General features: G+C 34.7%; 1 protein-coding gene across 14 annotated transcripts in view; it reads left to right on the top strand.

The window, feature by feature from the left end:
• Nucleotides 1-19,145, top strand: part of LOC145285966 (casein kinase I-like) — a 205,235-nt gene that overhangs the window by 164,422 nt on the left and 21,668 nt on the right. For 5 of the 14 annotated variants that reach the window (XM_080134499.1, XM_080134495.1, XM_080134498.1 and 2 more), the window contains one exon: nucleotides 15,132-15,892. The exons of 6 other annotated variants lie outside the window; for them this stretch is intronic. In XM_080134499.1, coding sequence (XP_079990625.1) covers nucleotides 15,132-15,391 — 260 coding nt within the window. In that variant the 3' untranslated portion in view covers nucleotides 15,392-15,892. Of the gene's footprint in view, nucleotides 1-1,182; nucleotides 1,239-15,131; nucleotides 15,893-19,145 lie in introns of those variants that run through there. 3 more of the 14 variants (XM_080134508.1, XM_080134509.1, XM_080134505.1) reach the window with 2 other exon arrangements.

Genomic DNA, 19,145 nt, shown 5'->3' with positions numbered 1-19,145 from the left:
AAGATCTTCACCTATTGTTTTTTTGTTTTTTTTACTTATTTTTTAAGAGAAAGTTTTCCTTATATTGTCTTGTATATAACATGAATTGATGAAAAGGGGGAAAAATCTTTTATATAAATGTCTGATTCCTTTTCATCAATTCTATTTTTGATATTTACCTTGCATAAAGACATTTGTTATTTGCTTAAAATTTAATTTTGGATTAACGTCTCAATTTTTTTCTGCCTCCATAAACTGAGAACAAATGTTACCCTACCTTCTTGGTTTGATTAATAATTTTACCTTTGTTTTTGCAAGTTTTTAAAAAAAAAAAAAATCCTTTTTACATCCACACATCTCCCTTCCCCCAAGAGTGGATCTTAGATCTTTTATATTGTTGGTTCCTATTTCACCACACCTCCACCGGTTTGAAACTCTTTTCTCTAATCTATCAGAAAAACATTGTGAATGCATATAAAATGAATTACTTTTTTTCTTAAATATTTTAATAACATAAAAAGACCAAAGTATTTCCTAATTTTGGGATTCAGATATATTTAAAAATAAAATCCATTTTAATTCTTATAATTAGCTTCAATTTGTAATTAACTCACCAAATTATTCATCTTATCTATGTATTTCTCTTGCCTTTTCTCATTGTGTTGATTCAACCACTCTCTAATATTTCTTAAGTCATTTAGATAAATGACTTTTTTCTCCCAGACTTGGTTTTTAATGGCCCTATTTTACCATCTGATTTACATTTGTGCATTTTAGAAAAATTAAATAGCAAAATAAATCTTTGTTTTGTATTATTTTGTGGAATTTTATTTTTCTAATTAAGTAAAGAGGTTTATGTTAGTTATGCGAAAAGAATATCTTAAAAGATATGTCACAGTTTGACTTTTTTCATGGAATCAAGGTATTAGTGATTGTGACACAATGAAGAATGTTTAGTATAGGTTTTTTTCGACAGATCAGTAACTTTCTATATGGCAATCAGAAGAGAATACGTTAAAATAGATGGACCAACATTGAACAAAAATTTAAATGAAGCTCAAACTTTCATAAATTTTTTATCCAGTTTCTTGAACTTATGAATAGCCTTCAGACATTTTTTTTTTTTTTTTTTTTTGCTTTGTTTTCTCTTTATTTTTGTTCAATGGGTGGCATATAATTTCACATCATTTGCTATTGATGCAGGTCTGATGCTCATTTGACTGCTACCTGTTTCTAGATGATGCATTGACAAACCGTTTTACTTGTGAGTTCAAAAAAATAAAATTTATTAAAGGGTCCTGACTGTCCATACTTCTGACTCCAACATTTGTGTGCGTGTGTTTTGTGTAATCTTGGTTTCTTGATTTCCATATCTGTAAAATTGTTGCTGGGCAGTTTTCCTTTTTCATCCAATATAGTTTTTTTTTTTTAATTTTTTATTGTCATATTTCAACATGGTTATGGGTTGTTTTTTTTTTTTTTTTACTTCTGTTATTCGGACTACTATTCTCATCTTGGTTGTTGCATTTACAACATTTCAACCAATATAATCTCCAGTCTTCTTCCTGTACATCTTTTTTAATTTGAGAACCTAATAGTCAAACATGGGAACCTGTATGAAATTTCTAGCTGAACCCTTTATTTAATCCACTGCCATTACCAGATTAGGCTGTCTGAAGATATTAGCTTCCTAACCTAAAATGAACCAAATATTGATGTTCTGCAAACTCAAAGACAAAAACAATTTTCCACTACAAAATAACCAAACCAAACACCATGAATAAATCTTTGAAGATATAACTTGAAAATTATTGTATTTAGCATTAAGTACCCCCCCAAAAAAAACAAAACAAAAGGTTTGATGTACTATAAAACAACCAAACTTTATTTAATTCACAAGGGTAGATTGTTTTCATTCTGTTAGCTGTGATTGAGTATAAGTGTTAATTTTGTTATCTTTAATAAGGATTAAATCTTCAACCTGTCACCTAGAAGTAATTGTTAACCAATGTCATCTGTTATGTTACCAATTCATATGAATCATGTCCAAATTAAAAAAAAAAAAAAAAAAAAAAAAAAAAGATGCATCTGAAAAAAGTTGGAGATTATATTGTTAAAAATGTGGTGAAAATCACAATCAAGACAAGAATGGTAATTCAAATAAATTATACTCATAAAAAAAAATCAAAAACTTACCTTTTTTTTTTTTTTTTTTTTTTTTTTTTAACTTTTGGTTCCTATCTCTATCTCTTTAATATTCTTCATCTTCTTTCATTGCATGGAAGTTTCAGTCATTTCATATCTGTATGTCCTTGTAGTACAGTCTTTTCCATTTGAATATGTTTGCACTTTTTGTTGTTGCACATTTCTTGAGTTTCATTCATCCAGTTCTTCCAATTCAATACTTTTCAGTGCATGTTGGTTTTTCAATTTCTATATTATTTTTCAATATAGAATCTATTTTTAATCCTTTTTTTCCCTCTCTTACGATAAGACAAGTATTGTTTCATACCTAAAATTATTCTCTTTTTAATTAAGAGAATTTTCTTTTTGCAACAGTCATTTTCTTTTTAGTATTTGTCATAGAACAAGACAAAAACCAAACAAACTTTTTTATTTATTGTAAAACTTATTTTATTATCTTATGCTAAAGACAAATTATGTTTGTATATATTTTTTTAAACTGACAACTTTTTATCTTTTGCAATAGAAATTAACTTCAAATAATGCATTCAACACTTTACTTTTAATTAAGTTTTAGTTTTTTTTTGTTTTTTTTTTTTAACAAACTTTAATATGGTTTTTAAGACCCCACCTTCACCCCCCCCCCACTGCCCATGCATTAAAATTATCAAAAGTTAATTTTAGATATCTAAACATGCCTAAAAGATATTGGTAATGAACTCATATTTGCCAACTGATTTGCTGAATATCAAAGCAAACACTATGGATAAATATTTGAAGATATAAACAACTTGAAACAACATTTTTTTTTTTTTTTCAACATTACTAGATTCAGAATTAAATAACTCAAAAGAACTTGATATGCCGTAAAACAAAACATTCAGAGCAAACTTCATAAATAAATATTCGAAAATATAAAAAAAAATTTCCAAAATTACTGGATTTGTCATTAAATAACCTAAAAATAGTTGATATATTATAAAACAAAAAGTAAATTAAACAAAACCTTTTTCCTAAATAAGTCCGTTCTTTATTCTAATATTTTATTTTATAAATTACTTTGTTTTAGAATTTGTTTTCAAATTTGAATTTAGACTAAAACATCTTTTTGTACATGTTTTTTTTTTCTTCATCAAATAAAGTTTATTTTAGTTCTATTTGCGTGTGTGTTTGTTGTAAACCCACTTTATATCGTAAAAATACACCAACACCTGATATCTTAAGATGGTTAGCAAAATACCTTTGTGTCCATAGTAAGATTAATTATTGTAATTACTACCAGAGGTTAGGGTTGTGGGATGGCTATGATTTTACATTATTGTCAACATAGATTATGAGGTCATCAATTTAAAAAAAAAAAAAAAAAAAAAAGCAGATATAGATAAATACATTTTTTTAAGGATTTCTTACATATATACATAATGTAGTTGATATTAGATAAATCATCAAATGTAGGGAACAATTTGATGTGGTTTCATCAAAATATTTTTATTATAACTCTAGTTATACACTATCGAGCTATTGTAAAACTTGATGTTATAATAATTATATATTTGAATTTAAAATTCCATATATAAATGTCTTCAAAGTTTTTCAACTTTTAACGCTATATATATATAAAACAAAAACTTTTAGTTCCAAGTCCTTTGTTAGATAACTTCTTTCCTTGTAAGTCAATCGCTTGCAATTACTGCATTAGTCTAATATTATTGTAGGCATTACCAGTTGTTTTCCATGAAAAACAGTTTGGAGGATATATATCACAGACACAGTCGTCCCAGAACAGGTTTTTTTTTGTTTTGTTTTTTTAACTAAAAACATTTTTTTTTTTTTTTTTAAATCAAGATGTTATGATACTACACCTGTGTAAAATTATTTTGATTAAAATCAATTACATGATATTTATTTTAGAAAATATCTAAAATTTAAAGCTTAAGCTTAAATGGTATTAAGGAGGAATTTAAATTCGGAGCAGTTTACTATGGATCAAATTCAATGCAAATCTGATGTATTTGAATTTTTTAAATGGGGAAAATTCTTTAAAATACTCCAAAGAAACTGAAACTTGTGGAATATTTATTACTTAATGCCTGATACATATTAACATTTCACAAATGGTTTCAATCCCCTTTGTATCTTCTTTGCATAAAAATAAATTAAACTAAATATAGCCCACGTTTGGACTCTTTTATACCTAGCAGCTGCATTTGAAAATTCACAATGATCAGTTAATTAGTTTATGGGTGAGTCCTGTACATACAAATATATATATATATATGAAGTTAAAATTTTGTGAATTAAAATTTACAACATTTATTATTCGAAACAAGGGATACAGATTAGATTTTTTTTTTTTTATTCCATGGAGTTTTAAAGAATGGGTCTTTTCTCAAGGGAAAATAGCAAAATACCATGTATATAGACTCTTTTTTAAATCATTTTTCTTTGAGAATAAAAGCCATTCCTTGAAACTCTATGAAAAAAAAAAAAAAAAAACGTAACATGTATCCCTTGTTTTGAATAATAAATGAATGTTGCAAATTCTAATTTGCAAAATTTTAACTTCCCAATGCTCTATCTCAAATATTGGAAATTTTCATCTGGCTAGAATTGTTTTATAATTATAAGTATTAATATTTAATATACCTTTAAATTTCCACAATCGTTCCGTTTGTAAAATTGAATTTCTGAACTAAAATATATATATATATATATAATACCCTTTGTCGATTGGCTTTAAAATGCAATATGTTTAAAAAAATAACAATCAAATTAAATTTCTGTCTAGATTAACAATTAGCTCTTTCTTTGTATTTATTTATTTATTTATTTATTCTTCAGACATCTCTTAGTTTTTAATCACTCATTTTACCTTTTAATTGGGGGGTGCAGGAAGGAAATTATAAAGACAAGCTATTAAAGTAGAAAGTTTTCCTGCATCTGTTAACCTCTACAATAAAATTGTTACATTCCCGTGTTTGTTTTAAAAGTACTTTCACAGAATGTACTCTGAATGTACTTCACTTATACCACCTCAGCGTAAATACTTTTGATCAATCTGATTCGTAGCAAAATCCCACCCCTTTTAATTTTAAAATTTGTCTAGAAACCTATAAGATGTTTCTTTATTGTCTACTAGGCTGGGTGCCTGGGGTGTCCTGGGTGTTTGGAGGTATGTGTTGAGCAAAAAAAAAAAAAAAGTGGTAGTAGGCAAGTAGGCTCGAACCTGTACCGCGAAGGAGGCAAAGAATGTGAAAAAAAAAGGTGACACATAGGTTTAAATTAAAGCTAGACAATCGAAAAGTAGGGATGACTTTTGAAAATATTGCCAAAAAAGCAACCCCTTCCTGTAGAAAAATGCCCAGTTGAGGGTGAAAGAATTAATGTTTTTGGCCAATTTTTTGATATTTGTCATTCGAAGGGTTGCGCTTCAAAATGATATCAATCTTGTGAAAATCCGTTGCCTCTGTCAAAAGTTTTAGGCAGACATACATACATACATTTAAACAGACAAGTGAGATTTATATTATAGACTAACGGGGGTACCCGGTGTTGCCTGAGTGTTTGTAGGTGTAAAAGTGTCTTCAAGTCCAATGTAAAAAAATTCCTGATGAACCGCCCCCTTAAGTAGACACTTTAAATATCCACACTAACGTACTGTACTTACAATAACTCTTATCCCTGAGTGGCTTCCGGGCCTTGATAAGTGGGGACCACCTTGTAAAAAAGGGGGGGGGAGAAAAATGTCAGTAGGGACGCAAAGGTAGAAAAGAAACTGAAAACAAATATGATGTCTTGGCCCTATTCCATGACGCGACCGGAAGTGTAAAGCATTCATATTTAACGTAGTCAATCAAAAAGATGACTTGCAGAAATGGCATTGCTTTTAAACCTCCCGCAAAGGTCGTTTTTAATGTGGGAAAAAGCAGCCCCCCCCCCCCCAAAAAAAAGGGGGGGGCACTCTGGCAGTATCCAAATAAATAGTAATTGTATCAGTATGAAGGGTTTCCCCATCATTGACCAAGGACCAATTACAGAACAGATACTAGCTGGTCAGAAGGCCAGGCGTTTTTGTTAGATTAATTTCACTCTATTTATACAAAAAGACAAACAAGCAAAACAACGGCATGGAGGGAAATTTTTAAAACTCGATCGAAAAAAGATAGAGACGGTGTCCGTTTGCGAATATGAGATCTAGGAAGTATGCAAAAACTTCTCCCGGAATTTAAACAACGTGAGAAACCCCAGGCATACACAAATGCTCGCGCCCATTTTACCCTTTATATAATAGACTAGCGGGGCTACCCGGCGTTGCTCGGGACCGTATAAACAAGGAGAAAATTGAAGTTGATTTTGAACATATTTGTTATTCTTTGGATAGAGAAATTTTTAATGTCTATATATCATTAGCTTTTTCGAGCAAATGAATATTTTACCTACCCTAGGACGGGTATTACACGTATCAAATAATTGCACCATACCTAGGATAAGTAATTTATAGCATGTATATGAAATGTTACCTTTGAGGGGGATGGGTAATATACACCACATATTTAAAATAATTTTACCTACCCTCAGACGGGTAATTTAAATACATACATGAAACAATTTCACATACTATCGACAGGTATTGTACAACATGTTCCTATTTACAATGCCTCCCCACGAGACACAGTTTGACACCAGGGTCGTTTTTTTAACGTGGAGAAAAGGAACAGAAATTGTCTCAGTCGTGAAGGATTTCTCCTCCACTGACAGAACAAGAAATTGAAGTGCAGCATCTGAAGAACAGATACTACACTTTGATCTTGTTTATATATTTTATTGCTTTTAAAATTTTGTAAATACAATTAAGTAAAAAAAAAAAAAAAAAAAACATTTTCAAACAGCAAAATTAGGCACAAGGCCCTACAAGAAATTGGGGAGGGGAAGGGTTCAGGTTCTTTGTGACTAAAGTGATTAAAAAATAATAAATGTAGACTTTGGAGTCTTACTCTTGACTGGCAACATTTACCAAAATACCTCATTCACTCTATGGATCTTAAACTAACTAATAAATCCCCAGCGTTTAAGAATCAAAACCATATTTACAATTTAAAAAACAGTTGTGTGTGTGTATGCATTTTTTTTTTTTTTTTTTTTTTTTTTTTATATTAATTTTGTGTGTGTGTGTGCATGTGTGAAAAAGTAAAGTTCAATTTCATTGGTAAATAAAAAAGTTTTTGAATTAAGAAAAGGATTGCTCGTGGAGAGGGGAAAACTAATTAAAAGTGTTCATATCAAAAACAAAAAATAAATCCTACTGGGTTGTTAGTGAGACCCCCCCCCCCTGTACTAATCTAGGTGACTAGACCTCCCCACTGTTTTCCGGGGAACCGAAAACAAGCAGGGCGATCCCTAATGGGGATTGGGGAAAATATCTTAATGGCAGTGGAAGAAAACAAAGCAACGGGTGGAGGGGGGTTGGAAGGTGACCTCTGAGTAGGGGAGTGACCGGGGATGTTGAAAAAGCAAGGATGTGGCACAAAGGGGATGGGCAGACTCAGAGGTTCTCTAGTACCAAAAAGTAAAATCAGGAACAGGATCTCATTTATACCACCAGTCAAGAGTCTTAAGTTTTTCTTAGCTAGAACATTAAGCGGGATGGGTTCCGAAGGCCCCAGCACCGCCCGTGCCATGCTTAAGGAGGGAACACGTATTGAAACTTGGCTCCTCGACGGATGCACAAACTAGTGCTGTGCACGCACCTCTTGTCAAATTCCACTCTAGGCAACCTCCTCCAATCGCATCTGATCTTTACTTCTGTAAGTCTGCTGAGGGTACTCCGTCCTCAGCCACACCTCCCACGTCCAGGGGGAAGGTTAGTTTAAGTGCCCTGTAGAATGAGGGGTGTATATACACAGGGACTCTGCCCTCGCACTTAAAAAAGAAATTGTTCAGTGACGGATGGTCCCTGTCCACCAGCTGCTGGCCCGGGATCGCATCCTTCGCTGCTTTGATCATGGCCCAGAGGGCTTGAGTTCTTGCCTCCTTGTTGACCCTCACAAAGGTGGTCAACATGAGAGCGTCCTTAAATTTTGTTGGGTCCGCCACGCTGTCACCATCCACGTAGGCGAGACCCCTCAACTTGTTATACCGGACCTTTTGCTGTCCTTTGAGGTCCGGTATTGTTTGGTGCGGGTCCAGCTCGCTGGCAGGAACGGTAGTTTTTTAGTTCGTTCCGTGCGAACTGGCCTTGTTGGGGAAGGGGGGCTTTTAGGTTGGGGGGGGGGTGAGGGGGGGGTAGCTGTCACAGTTCCTTCCTGGGGTGGTTTATCACAGGATGGTGGTGGTGCAGGGTTTCTGGGGGCTTTGGGGAGATCTGGGGAGGGGGATAGTTTTTCTGGTTGCTGGGGTAGAGGGGTGGCGGGGGGGGGGCTCTGCTTGTGCGTCTGTGTTCGCGTCCTCCTCAGTAGGAGTAGGGTGGTCGGCGCGCGTTTTCCGACTCTTCCTCCTTCTGGCCCTTCTGGTCTCCATTGCACTCAGTTTGGCTGGTGCTGGAGTTGTCTCTTCTTCCTCCGACACTGCCTCCTCCTCCAACTCCTCAGATTCTTGTAATTTCCTCTTGTTGGAGGAGGGGGGTGCCTGAGTGTCCATATTGTCCACCTCAGTGATTGGGTTTGACTCAGGCTGGTCTGTGGACTCTGTCTGCAGGGTGGGCTTTTTGGCGGTCTTTCCTTTCTTAGTAACTGTCGTCCACCCTGCTTGAGTTTCAGGGGCACTAGTGGATTGAGTGGGTGCTACAGTTTGGTTGGGTGTTTTGGCTGGTCCTGCCGACTTGCCCGCTGCCTTGGCTGGGTTTTTTCCCCCCATTTCTCTTGGGGCAGTCTTTGGCCATGTGCCCCTGTTGTTGACACTGCCAGCAATGGGGCCTCCTCCCCTCCACTATAAGGGAGAGCGTCCATTCCCCGAACTTCAGCGTGGCGGGGATTCCAAAAATCCTGTTTTGTCCAGGACCATATGGATCTTGTAGTCCCCGGTCATGATGTTCCTCAGACCGTGGACCGGCGTCACTTCTTCCACGTCCCCATACTGGCTGAGGATGGCACCCAGTTGTTCAGCCTCCATGTAGCAGGGGACGTTTAGAACAGAAACATTTGCCCTCCTCTTATTCATGTATATTGGCTGTAGCTTAATGTTTCTGCTCTGGTGATAGGTCCTGGACAGCTTGACTGCCTCTTCGGGGATAGGAAGCAGAACATCCCATTGCGCGTAGCTCCTCCTGCAGATGTAATTTGCCGGGATGTTCTGCTCCAGCAGCACGTTCACCATTGTGTCTTTGTTGACACCGGTCAGGCTTCTGGTCCTCGTGTCTGATGTTATCAGAGAGAGGACTCTCTGCTGCAGTCTTTCCACCTGACCTGGGAGAGGCCGGATCTCATTTCCCTTGGTACACTCTTTGTAAGTGGAGTCAAAGAGTCTCCTGTAGTCTTCCGGTGTCATCTTTTTCTGCTGTTCCTTGGGGCCCCATGCTGATCCTCCATCCTTTTGCCTGTTTACTGGACCCGGGACGGGGGTTTAGCTGGTGCAACTTGTACTGCCTCCGTTGTGGGTGTTTCTGACCCTGGAGGCTGGCCTTTTCCGGACAGAGATGGCCAGTCCGCATTTAAAGTTGTTGCGTGCTGGCGCTCCCTGCTCTCCGGATCGTTCTCCTTTCTCTTCCTCTTTTTGAGTTGCTGGGTGGCCGCCTCTTGGGGAGACGGAGGTGTCCCCCCTCCGGGGGATGTGTCCTCAGTGGCTGCTGTTGCGGGTTCAGTAGACAGGGGTGTCGCACCCACCAGTTGGATTTTGTTGACACTGGTTGGAGCGTCCTTCCAATCCCTGGATTCCCCCTTTACGTTGTTGCCCTCTTGGGGAGTGCTAGAGGGCGGATCACTGGTTTCTTCGAACAGTGATTGGAGGGAGGCTAACGTGGCTTCAAACAGCTCCTCGGTATGGTGGGTGGTGCTGTTTTCCTCCCTCTCTCTTGCTGCTGGAACTTTGCCCTTTAGGGGAGCGGGGTTGCGTTGTTCCGGTGTTCCACCCTTTGCTTTGCAGTTCGGGAGTGCAGCTGGAGAGATTCCCGCTGCATAATCCTCTGCAGGCGTTCTTGCAACAGCCTTTTCCGCCGAGTGGCCCTTGTGGGGAGCAGCAGTTGCAGGTGGTTCTTCGGGGGTCGCCGCGGGCTGCGGCCCTACCCCTTCGTCAGTTACCAAGGTCGCCGCGCGCTGGGGCCCTACCTTGTTCACTGGCGCTGTTTCGCCGGGAGATGCATTAGCTCCCTCACATGGGGAGTCGTCTGCAGGGGTAATGCTGCGCATTTGGGGTGACTTACCCCTCCTGCCTGGCATTGTGGCGGTTGCACTGGCCGCTGACGCGGACCAAAGTGTAGCGGGGAGAAAAGAAAACCCAGGGGAATGGAGGGGGAGGAGCGGACTCAGAAAAAATTAGTGTTTTTGACATCCCCTCACGGGGATGTCGGGTTAGCAGCTCAAATCCCCCCGCGAGGGGGGAGAGCAGAGAGAAAAGACGCAGTGGGTGCTAGCGGGTCAGTGCCGCGTCGCAATTAAGAGAGAGAGGGGATAGACATTTCTGCCCACAGAGGGGAGCAAAAACGAAACACCCGCCCTACCCCACGTCACCCTACCCACTAACTACCCCAACGGAAGCGAGAAAGAGAACCCTGTCTGCTCGATCCACTGGGAGAGCAGCGAAAATAGACAAAGTTTTGGCCTGGCAGGTCAGAGTGCTGCTCAGGCAATTAAGTGGTGAGAAATTAGACCATCCCCTGTCTCTAGAGGGAAGAGACCGGAACGAAGAAAAAACGCATGCAAAAACGAAAAAAGAAGGTCTCAACTATCAACTAGTGGTGTTGGTCCCGAGATTCCAGTCTCCCAAAAGAGGGGATCGGTTTCCGGGTCCAAGCTCCCACAAATGTGGAGTCGGTCCTCTAGGTCCTGACTCCCCAAAGGAGGGGGTCGGTCCTTGCTAACAAAAGTTAGTATAAAAAAGCACCTTAACCTAGCCCGAAAGCCCGGTGGTGGGTCAAGTTTTACACTTTGATCTTGTTTATATATTTTATTGCTTTTAAAATTTTGTAAATACAATTAAGTAAAAAAAAAAAAAAAAAAAAAAAAAAAAAAAAAAAAAAAAGATTTTCAATTTTACTACACTTTGATCTTGTCCCGAAGGCCAGGTATTTATTTGCTCCCCCACTGAGCAAATTAGGCACAAGGCCGATTTTTAATGTGAGGAGTGAAGGGGAAATGGGGACCAACTCCCCGGGGAGTAGGGGAGCTGGATAGTGACAATTGGTAGGAAGGGTTGCCCCTACATTGACCAAGCTCTTATCTGTGGGGTCGCCCCCACATAGGGTCTTTGCTTGCACTATCTGCCGGAACAGATACTACACTTTGATCTTGTTTATATATTTTATTGCTTTTAAAAATTTTGAAAATACAATTAAGTAAAAAACAAAAAAATTTTAAACAACAAAATTAGCCACAAGGCCCTACAAGAAATTGGGGAGGGGAAGGGTTCAGGGTCTTTGTGACTAAAGTGATTAAAAAGTAATAAATGTAGACTTTGGAGTCTTACTCTTGACTGGCAACATTTACCAAAATACCTCATTCACTCTATGGATCTTAATCTAACTAATAAATCCCCAGCGTTTAAGAATCCCGAAGGCCAAACATGTTAAATAATTTCATTTAGCATTTAAATACATTATCTTTGTTAAAGGTTAGGCAACCATTGCTTCATAAATTTCAACATTACTGGGGTTTTTCCTTCGTCACTAAAATTGCTCGGAATTGTATAAAACAATGAGAAAATTAAAGTTAATTTTGAACATTAAAAATGTCTATCCTAAGATTAACGTATTTCTATGTATTATTTCCTATTAAAAAAAAAAAAAATATTTTACCTACCCTAGCATGTTGTCTGGGTGTGTAGAGGTGGTGTATTAAGGATCTTGAGCAGCAAAAACAGACCACTCCTTGTATAAAACTGCCCAGTTGAGGGTGAATGAATTAATGTTTTTTGCTAATTTTTCGATATTTGTCGCGTGAAGTATCGTGCTTCAAAACGATGCATGTTTGGTCACCTTCCGATGTGTCTGTTACGACTTATAAGCATGTATAGTGGTTTTAGCTAGTCGAGTTTTTTTTTTTTTTTGTGTGAAAGTTTGGTAAGTGGAGACCATAGATTAGAGTTAACATGAAAGTGATAGAGTAGAGTCAGGCTGGCAACTCTGTCTGGAAAGTTTGCAGGGAAGAGAAAAGGAGTTTTTGATTTTTAGCTATATATACAAATAACTGCTCATTATATATTTCTGTCTGCCTGTTAATTAGAAAGGGTAGTCTTAAAATAACAGATCAATACATGCATCTTGAAGGATTTAAGGTACCTTTGCTTTTACCGGCCAATGATTTCCATAAAGTTGACTCTGGCTCACTCAACAGTTGATGAAAATCAGAAAAGATTGGTCAAGCATTCCTCAATTTTTTTACGAACACACTCTTTTTAGTTATTCTATAAAGGCTGATTTTTTTATAAATTGGAAGAAATAAAAAAATTAAGGTTAGGTTAGACAAATATTTGCAATTTCATTTATTGTATTTCTATGGGTTTTTTCTATTTATCTTTATAGCACAGGTACCCGGCGTTGCCTGGGACCATCAGAAACATAACAGGTGAAAATTGTAACAATGTATATCTATTTTACATTCTCAATTACTTTCACTTGTTTTTATTGATTGAAACAAAAAAAAATGTTAGAAATCCATTTGCACGGAGCTTCCTCAAGTAATAAACAAAAGATTTTGCCTAAATCACTTAAAAAGGATTTATTGCTATCTATAGCGTATAGACTGGTTTCTACATTATTAAATTATAACATATCTGGTCTAATTTAGCAACTACTGAGATTCAGCTAATTTATCGCGCCAGTTTTTTCAGATAATTGACTGAAGCCAGAAACATGAATTAGTAGTCAGAAAGTGTGATGAACTTATTTCTCTATCAATACCCTCAAATTGATTTTTTTATCCAGAATTTATCACTTCAAAGCAAAAATCTAATGAAAAAAATAAGAACAAAGTCATATTTGAATTAGAGATTTTATTTCAATGCACTTTTAAGTTGATAATATTAAGGAAGGATTTTTAATATAAAATTAACAATGTCTATAAAAGTATATATGTAAAAAAAAAAAAAAGGGATTCGCACCACTTGATAATGTCAATCACAGAATTTTTTGTTCAAATGTAACATTTTATTAAAAAAATTCTCATTTTGATTAACACAATATTTTGGCTATAGTTACATAAAATAATTAAATTTTAGGCAGACATACATGCATACATACATTTAAATAGACAGGTGAGATTTATATAATAGAAGATGAAAACTGCATCATCTTATTTCTCCTAATAAGCATAATTTGCCATTGATAATTGTGAAATATAAAAAATGCAAAGTTAAAAAAAATGTCCTGCTATAGTAAAAAACATGTACTCAAATATCTTGCACACTCTCTATATGGTATCATTGTGTTATACAAATATGGCCATTTTATTGTAAAACTGAACAGTTGTTTTGAGAATAATACAACAATAGATTGTTTAAATAAGCCAAATCCTCCAGATTATTTTAAAAATAAATTTTTTAAAAAATATAGAAATAAGTATTTCATTTGTAAGATTCTATTCACCGGCTTGATTCAGAATTAAATAACCCACTGATGGTTTATGTGTTGTAAAAACCAAACCAGCTAAACTAATATGGTCATATGCAGTTTATACAACACTGCATCAACCTCATCAATAATACTAATTGGTCCATAGACAAGCAGATGTGAGATATCCAAGTTTTTATTAGGTTGGTGCAAAAATAGTCATTTTTTTTTTTTTCTTTACACATATATATCTAATAAAAATAATAGGATGGCTAAAAAATTTTGCCTTTTTTTTTTTTCTATAGTTGAATATTTTGTTACTGTGTGATATTTTCATCCCCCCAATGTTTTCTTGATATTTCCAAGAGCAGTGTATCTCATATTGTTTTATGTAAGTCACATACATCATTCATCTTAGGTGGATTGTTCTTTTTCATCACTACTGGTCTGTTCATTCTCTGCATATTCGGTAGTGGCAATGTTGAAACAAGTTTCACAGTGGAAAAGGAAATGAAAAGCATGTTGTCAAGAACTCTGAGGAATTTTATACCCTAAAACATGCATGGTGTTTTTTCCTCTTCAGTCAAGAGTGATCTAACCCCTCCCCTTTTTGTTTTGTCTCCTTAACTTTGTTAGAGAAACTATTTGCGATAAGGGTCAGCATGGCATCATCTCCTCTGGCTACTAGCATTTTCTGCTTTTGGCACTGCCAACATCTCTTCTATATATATATTTCTTTTTTTGATTTTATTTTTTGCTACTGATCTAGGACCTGACTCATGGTCATGTCTGCATCTTCCCGCAGTTTACGGTAAGCAGCTGTAACACGAACACTGCCAAACAATAAATTCAAAACACTGAAAACAAAGCCTTAACACTGCAAGGTAAAACTGTATGAAAATATTATTTTTGTCGAGGAAGCATTTGAAATTTTTTTTTTTTTTTTTCTCTCCAAGAAAAGTATCAGAAAAGTGTTTTTCCTATTTAATAGAAACAGTTTTGTTGTCTGCTGACAGCTAATTGCTGATTGGCTAATTGTGTCAACTTTCCAGCAGCTTATTGTAAACTGCTGGGAGATGCCAGCATGACCTTGGGTCAGGTTCTGGATCAGTAACATTTGAGATATATATCAAAATCTTGTTGCCTGGCATGCACCCTCCCCCCTGCAGTGTTTTCTGCTACCTTCTAACTCTTCTTACCGTAGAAAACGAAAACCCTTTAAAAAAAATCAGAATAACTTCTGTTGATTAAGACTTCTCTTTCTGTCACTCAGATTCTCGTGGTCTCCAAGTACGGTGCAAGGATAAACCACCAACGCGTCTGTCTTTGGCCACGAGAGACTCGGAGTCATTTGAAGGTGTCACTGACAGTAAGATTAGTGAGAGCCGAATGGCCACACCATCTACTGGAGATAGACCCGCTCTCAGAGCGTCGGGTTTGCCAGTGCCAATTGGAACATCCCATGATAACTCCAAGTTACGCGGCATTCTGCCAGAGCAACGCCGCAGTATGGCACCAAAACATCGACCATAACCAAGAATACGAAAAGAAGAACGTACCAAAATGAAGCATTTAAACAAAATTGAGGAGAAAGGGGAAGAAAAGAAAAAAAAATGAAGAGAACAAAATCATGACCAGGATTGTTGTTTTTTTGGGAGGGATACAATGTAAGGTTTGTGTGATGTGAAATAATATGGAGATATATACAGACATATATATTATTTTTGTTTTATATAGCAGACCTACATTTCCTTATAGGACAGTCCCGATGTTACATTTCACCTGCCCATCAGATATTGTATATAATTTGTATTTTAACTTTTCCAAGCGAAACCTCAAACCAGGCGTTGATAATTGCAAACATTTAACCGAGTTATTTTTTTTAAAATTTTTTTTTAAGATGAAGTCTTTTTCATTAATTTATATATTTATTTTGATCACCGACAAAAATGATACAATCATCGTTTAACTTCCTCCACACATTCTCTGCCATTCCATACATTCAAAAAAAAAAAAAAAAAAATTTAATTTCCCTGAATACTCTTTCTTCAATTCTTCACGATTTTTGGAATTTGAAGAGAAAACATTTCACATATTAAACATCTGTTTTCATTTCATCTTAATATTTAAAAAAAAATTTTTTATAAAATAACATTAGAGAAAACAAAATATATTACACACAATCTGGTCTAATAAATGGTGTTTTAAAAACAAAAAATATCCACTTTCCTGCTATGAACATTTAGTCTCTTAATACAGTATCATCATCATTATTACTGCATACTGATCATCTTTGAAAACCTTAGAAGCAAAAAAACAAAAAAACAAAAAACAAAATGATGACTTTCAAGTTAATGAACTTTGGTTTGCTGAACAGTGAATCTACTCTTCCAATCATGGTGTGACATTTTCCTTATTTTTTACAAATGGTAATAAACAGATTAATATATTTTTCATTGAAACAATTGAAATGTTTGCTCAGATTAACTGTGGATTGAAATTGATGTTTTCCAATTTTTTAAAATTCTTTGCCTTTAGGAACTAAAAAGGGGTTCTTATCCAGAATTCCCCTGATATTAAAAGAATGAAGAAAAATCTGTATGATATACATGCCCGTGATGAAATGAAAATATCATATTCCAAAAAGCATGTAAATTTATCAAGTAGTTATATTTTTGTAAAGAAAATCATTTTTAAACAATTAATGAGAAATTGTAGGCATTAAAATATAAATTTAGTATTAGAATTGTTGAGTTATCTCCCGTTTTTTTTTTTTTTTTTTTTTTTCAAAATGTCAGGCGAGACTCATTCTTCAGACACTCATAAAATTTGATTTTCTTATTTAAAAATAAAACTACTTTATCAATTTGTATGAATTTTTGGAATATATTTTCAGTTTATCACAGATATGTACATTTTTGTTTTTTTTAATATAAAGGGAATTCTGGAGAAGAAACAAAATGTCTTGATCTTTTAAAAGCCAATCATATTGGAGGCTAAGGTATTATAATGCATGAATCTTTGTATCAAGGGTCATCTAGCTTCTCAACTGTTTGGTGATTTCCAAGTTTGGGTTTTGATATATGGAAGTTCTCTATCATCATGGTTCAAATATGAGAATTAGTGTTTTGTAAAAAGTGTACAAAATTTTTCTAATACAATCAGTTGCATCATTGGTGATATCAAAGGAGTTTTTAGGTTTCTTCTAGGTGATCAATCCAATATTGATTCGGCCTTAATTTGTGTCTTTGTGACTGGTTTTTTGTCCCCCTTTTTGTACGCACAAACAACTATTAATTAATCTGCAAATGGAGAGATGGAATTTTATTGAAAAGTGACTTGGATAATGTTAATATCAATGTTTCGTATATAAAATGAATTTACTGAAATTATTTTTAAATAAAGTTAGAAATAAATATTTTATTGATATCCTTGTCAGTCAGAATTTGTGGATCGTTCTAGCAAAAGAATTTTTGTAATTGCATTAAAAAAATTGGTTAATTTATTTTACCTTCCTCTTCTGTTTTTTAAATATTTTTCTATCATTTTGTTACCCATTTTACTTTGTGATTAATCAGTTTTTTTTGTTTTTTTTTTGTTTTTTTTGGCTAATGATGCATTTTAAAATTAAGCTAGAAATGATTGGTCAAAATGGTAAATTTGATCATTTGCTAAAAATTGTTTGCCTTGATTGCTATTTGCTTAAAACAAAAAGCAACAATAACAAAATGATCCTTATATATATATTTTGCTAGAACTGATCCAAATCAAAGATTTCTTTTTTTCCCTCAATTTTTTGTCGCTTTTATTGCTAAAAATGTTTATTCTCGCCATATTGCTTACTAATGATTGTTTTAAAAACTTTAACGAAAAAATATTTTCATAATTGATTTTTTTCCATTAAAATATCCTTGCTTCTATTTCTTTCTGAAGGGATTAATAAATTAATCTTCATCTCTGATAGCCATTAAACATTAACAAAGACAGAATTTGATGGTTGGTCCTTCAAAATTTTACATTAAATTTAGATCTTCAGTTTTCCAGATTACCTGAAATTTAGCCAATTAATAAAGCCTGACATAAAGTTCAGTTCTCAAAGATAAATAAATTAATTTAATTGACTTTGACTCCATTAAAAAGATTGGATTTTCTGTGAGAATGGTGAGACTATATTCTTTTGAGTAAAAAGGAAGAGGGGAGGGTGTATGCATGATTTATTTCAAAACATTCTGATATAAGCCAAAAAAGGGGAAAACATTTTTTTTTTTTTTTAAATTAGCAAAATGTTTCTTTTTCCAATCTTAAAACATATTTATCATATGAAGATTTTAGATGCATCTCAAATATTGTTTTCCTATTGATTTTGTTTTGCATTGAAATACTTTCAAGATCTTGAAACGATATTTACTTATGAACATCTATAAACAAGTTTTCAGTGGATGTTGTATAGCACATTTTTTAAGGTTAGTAATGAGGATACAATTGTGGTAGTATAGATTATAAATAAAAGAAAATATTAGATATTGGCTATTGGCAGGGAGGGTAACCATGTTCTCCAATGTTATGGATAGCTTTTGATCTTTTTCTCTTTCTGCAAGGCTTCTTACACAAATAAAAGAAAATACAGAAAAAACATAATTTCTTCAATTTTAACATTATTTCCATCTTTATCACTTTAAAATACCCTTTTTTTTTTCTTTTTTTTTTTTTTTTCTTTTTTGATGTTTTAGAAAAATAGCAGAATAATTGTTTAGTATATATTGGGTTTTTTTTTGTTTGTTTGTTTTTTTAACCTAAGTTATGATGGATAAGTTGTTTCTCATTTAAAAAAATATTTTACATTTTCTATCTATTAAAGATTTTTTTAAATTAATATTATTTATATCATTTATATTCTCCGAACTACTGTTCTAACATTTCAGTTGATGCAACCTTGAACTTCTTTCAAGTCTATCTCCTTGAACACTGGAATCTTTTTGTTAACCTGGGAATCTTCACAGAATTTCAAATGGAACCTATTATTTCATATGATGCAGTGGTTAGAGTACTTGGAGATATTCAGTCGTAGAGTGATATTCTCCTGGAGGTTGAATCCTCAGTGTGGGCTACCAAAAAATACAATTGCGAATTACTTAGGATCTTCATCCAATCATGGCTGATGGAATGATTTGTGGAAAGTAAATAAAGAATTCCATTCAAAATTCTGTTCAGATTTTCAAGTTTGCTAGAAAGATTCCAGAGTTCAACAAGATACACCTGAAGGTCAGAGGTTACATCAACCAAAATA

The sequence above is a fragment of the Euprymna scolopes genome, chromosome 10, assembly GCF_053919585.1.
Source record: "Euprymna scolopes isolate OS-2025 chromosome 10, ASM5391958v1, whole genome shotgun sequence".
NCBI lineage: Eukaryota > Metazoa > Mollusca > Cephalopoda > Sepiida > Sepiolidae > Euprymna > Euprymna scolopes.
Note: the sequence above shows the minus strand (reverse complement) of the source record. Positions and strands in the feature narration are given on the sequence as shown.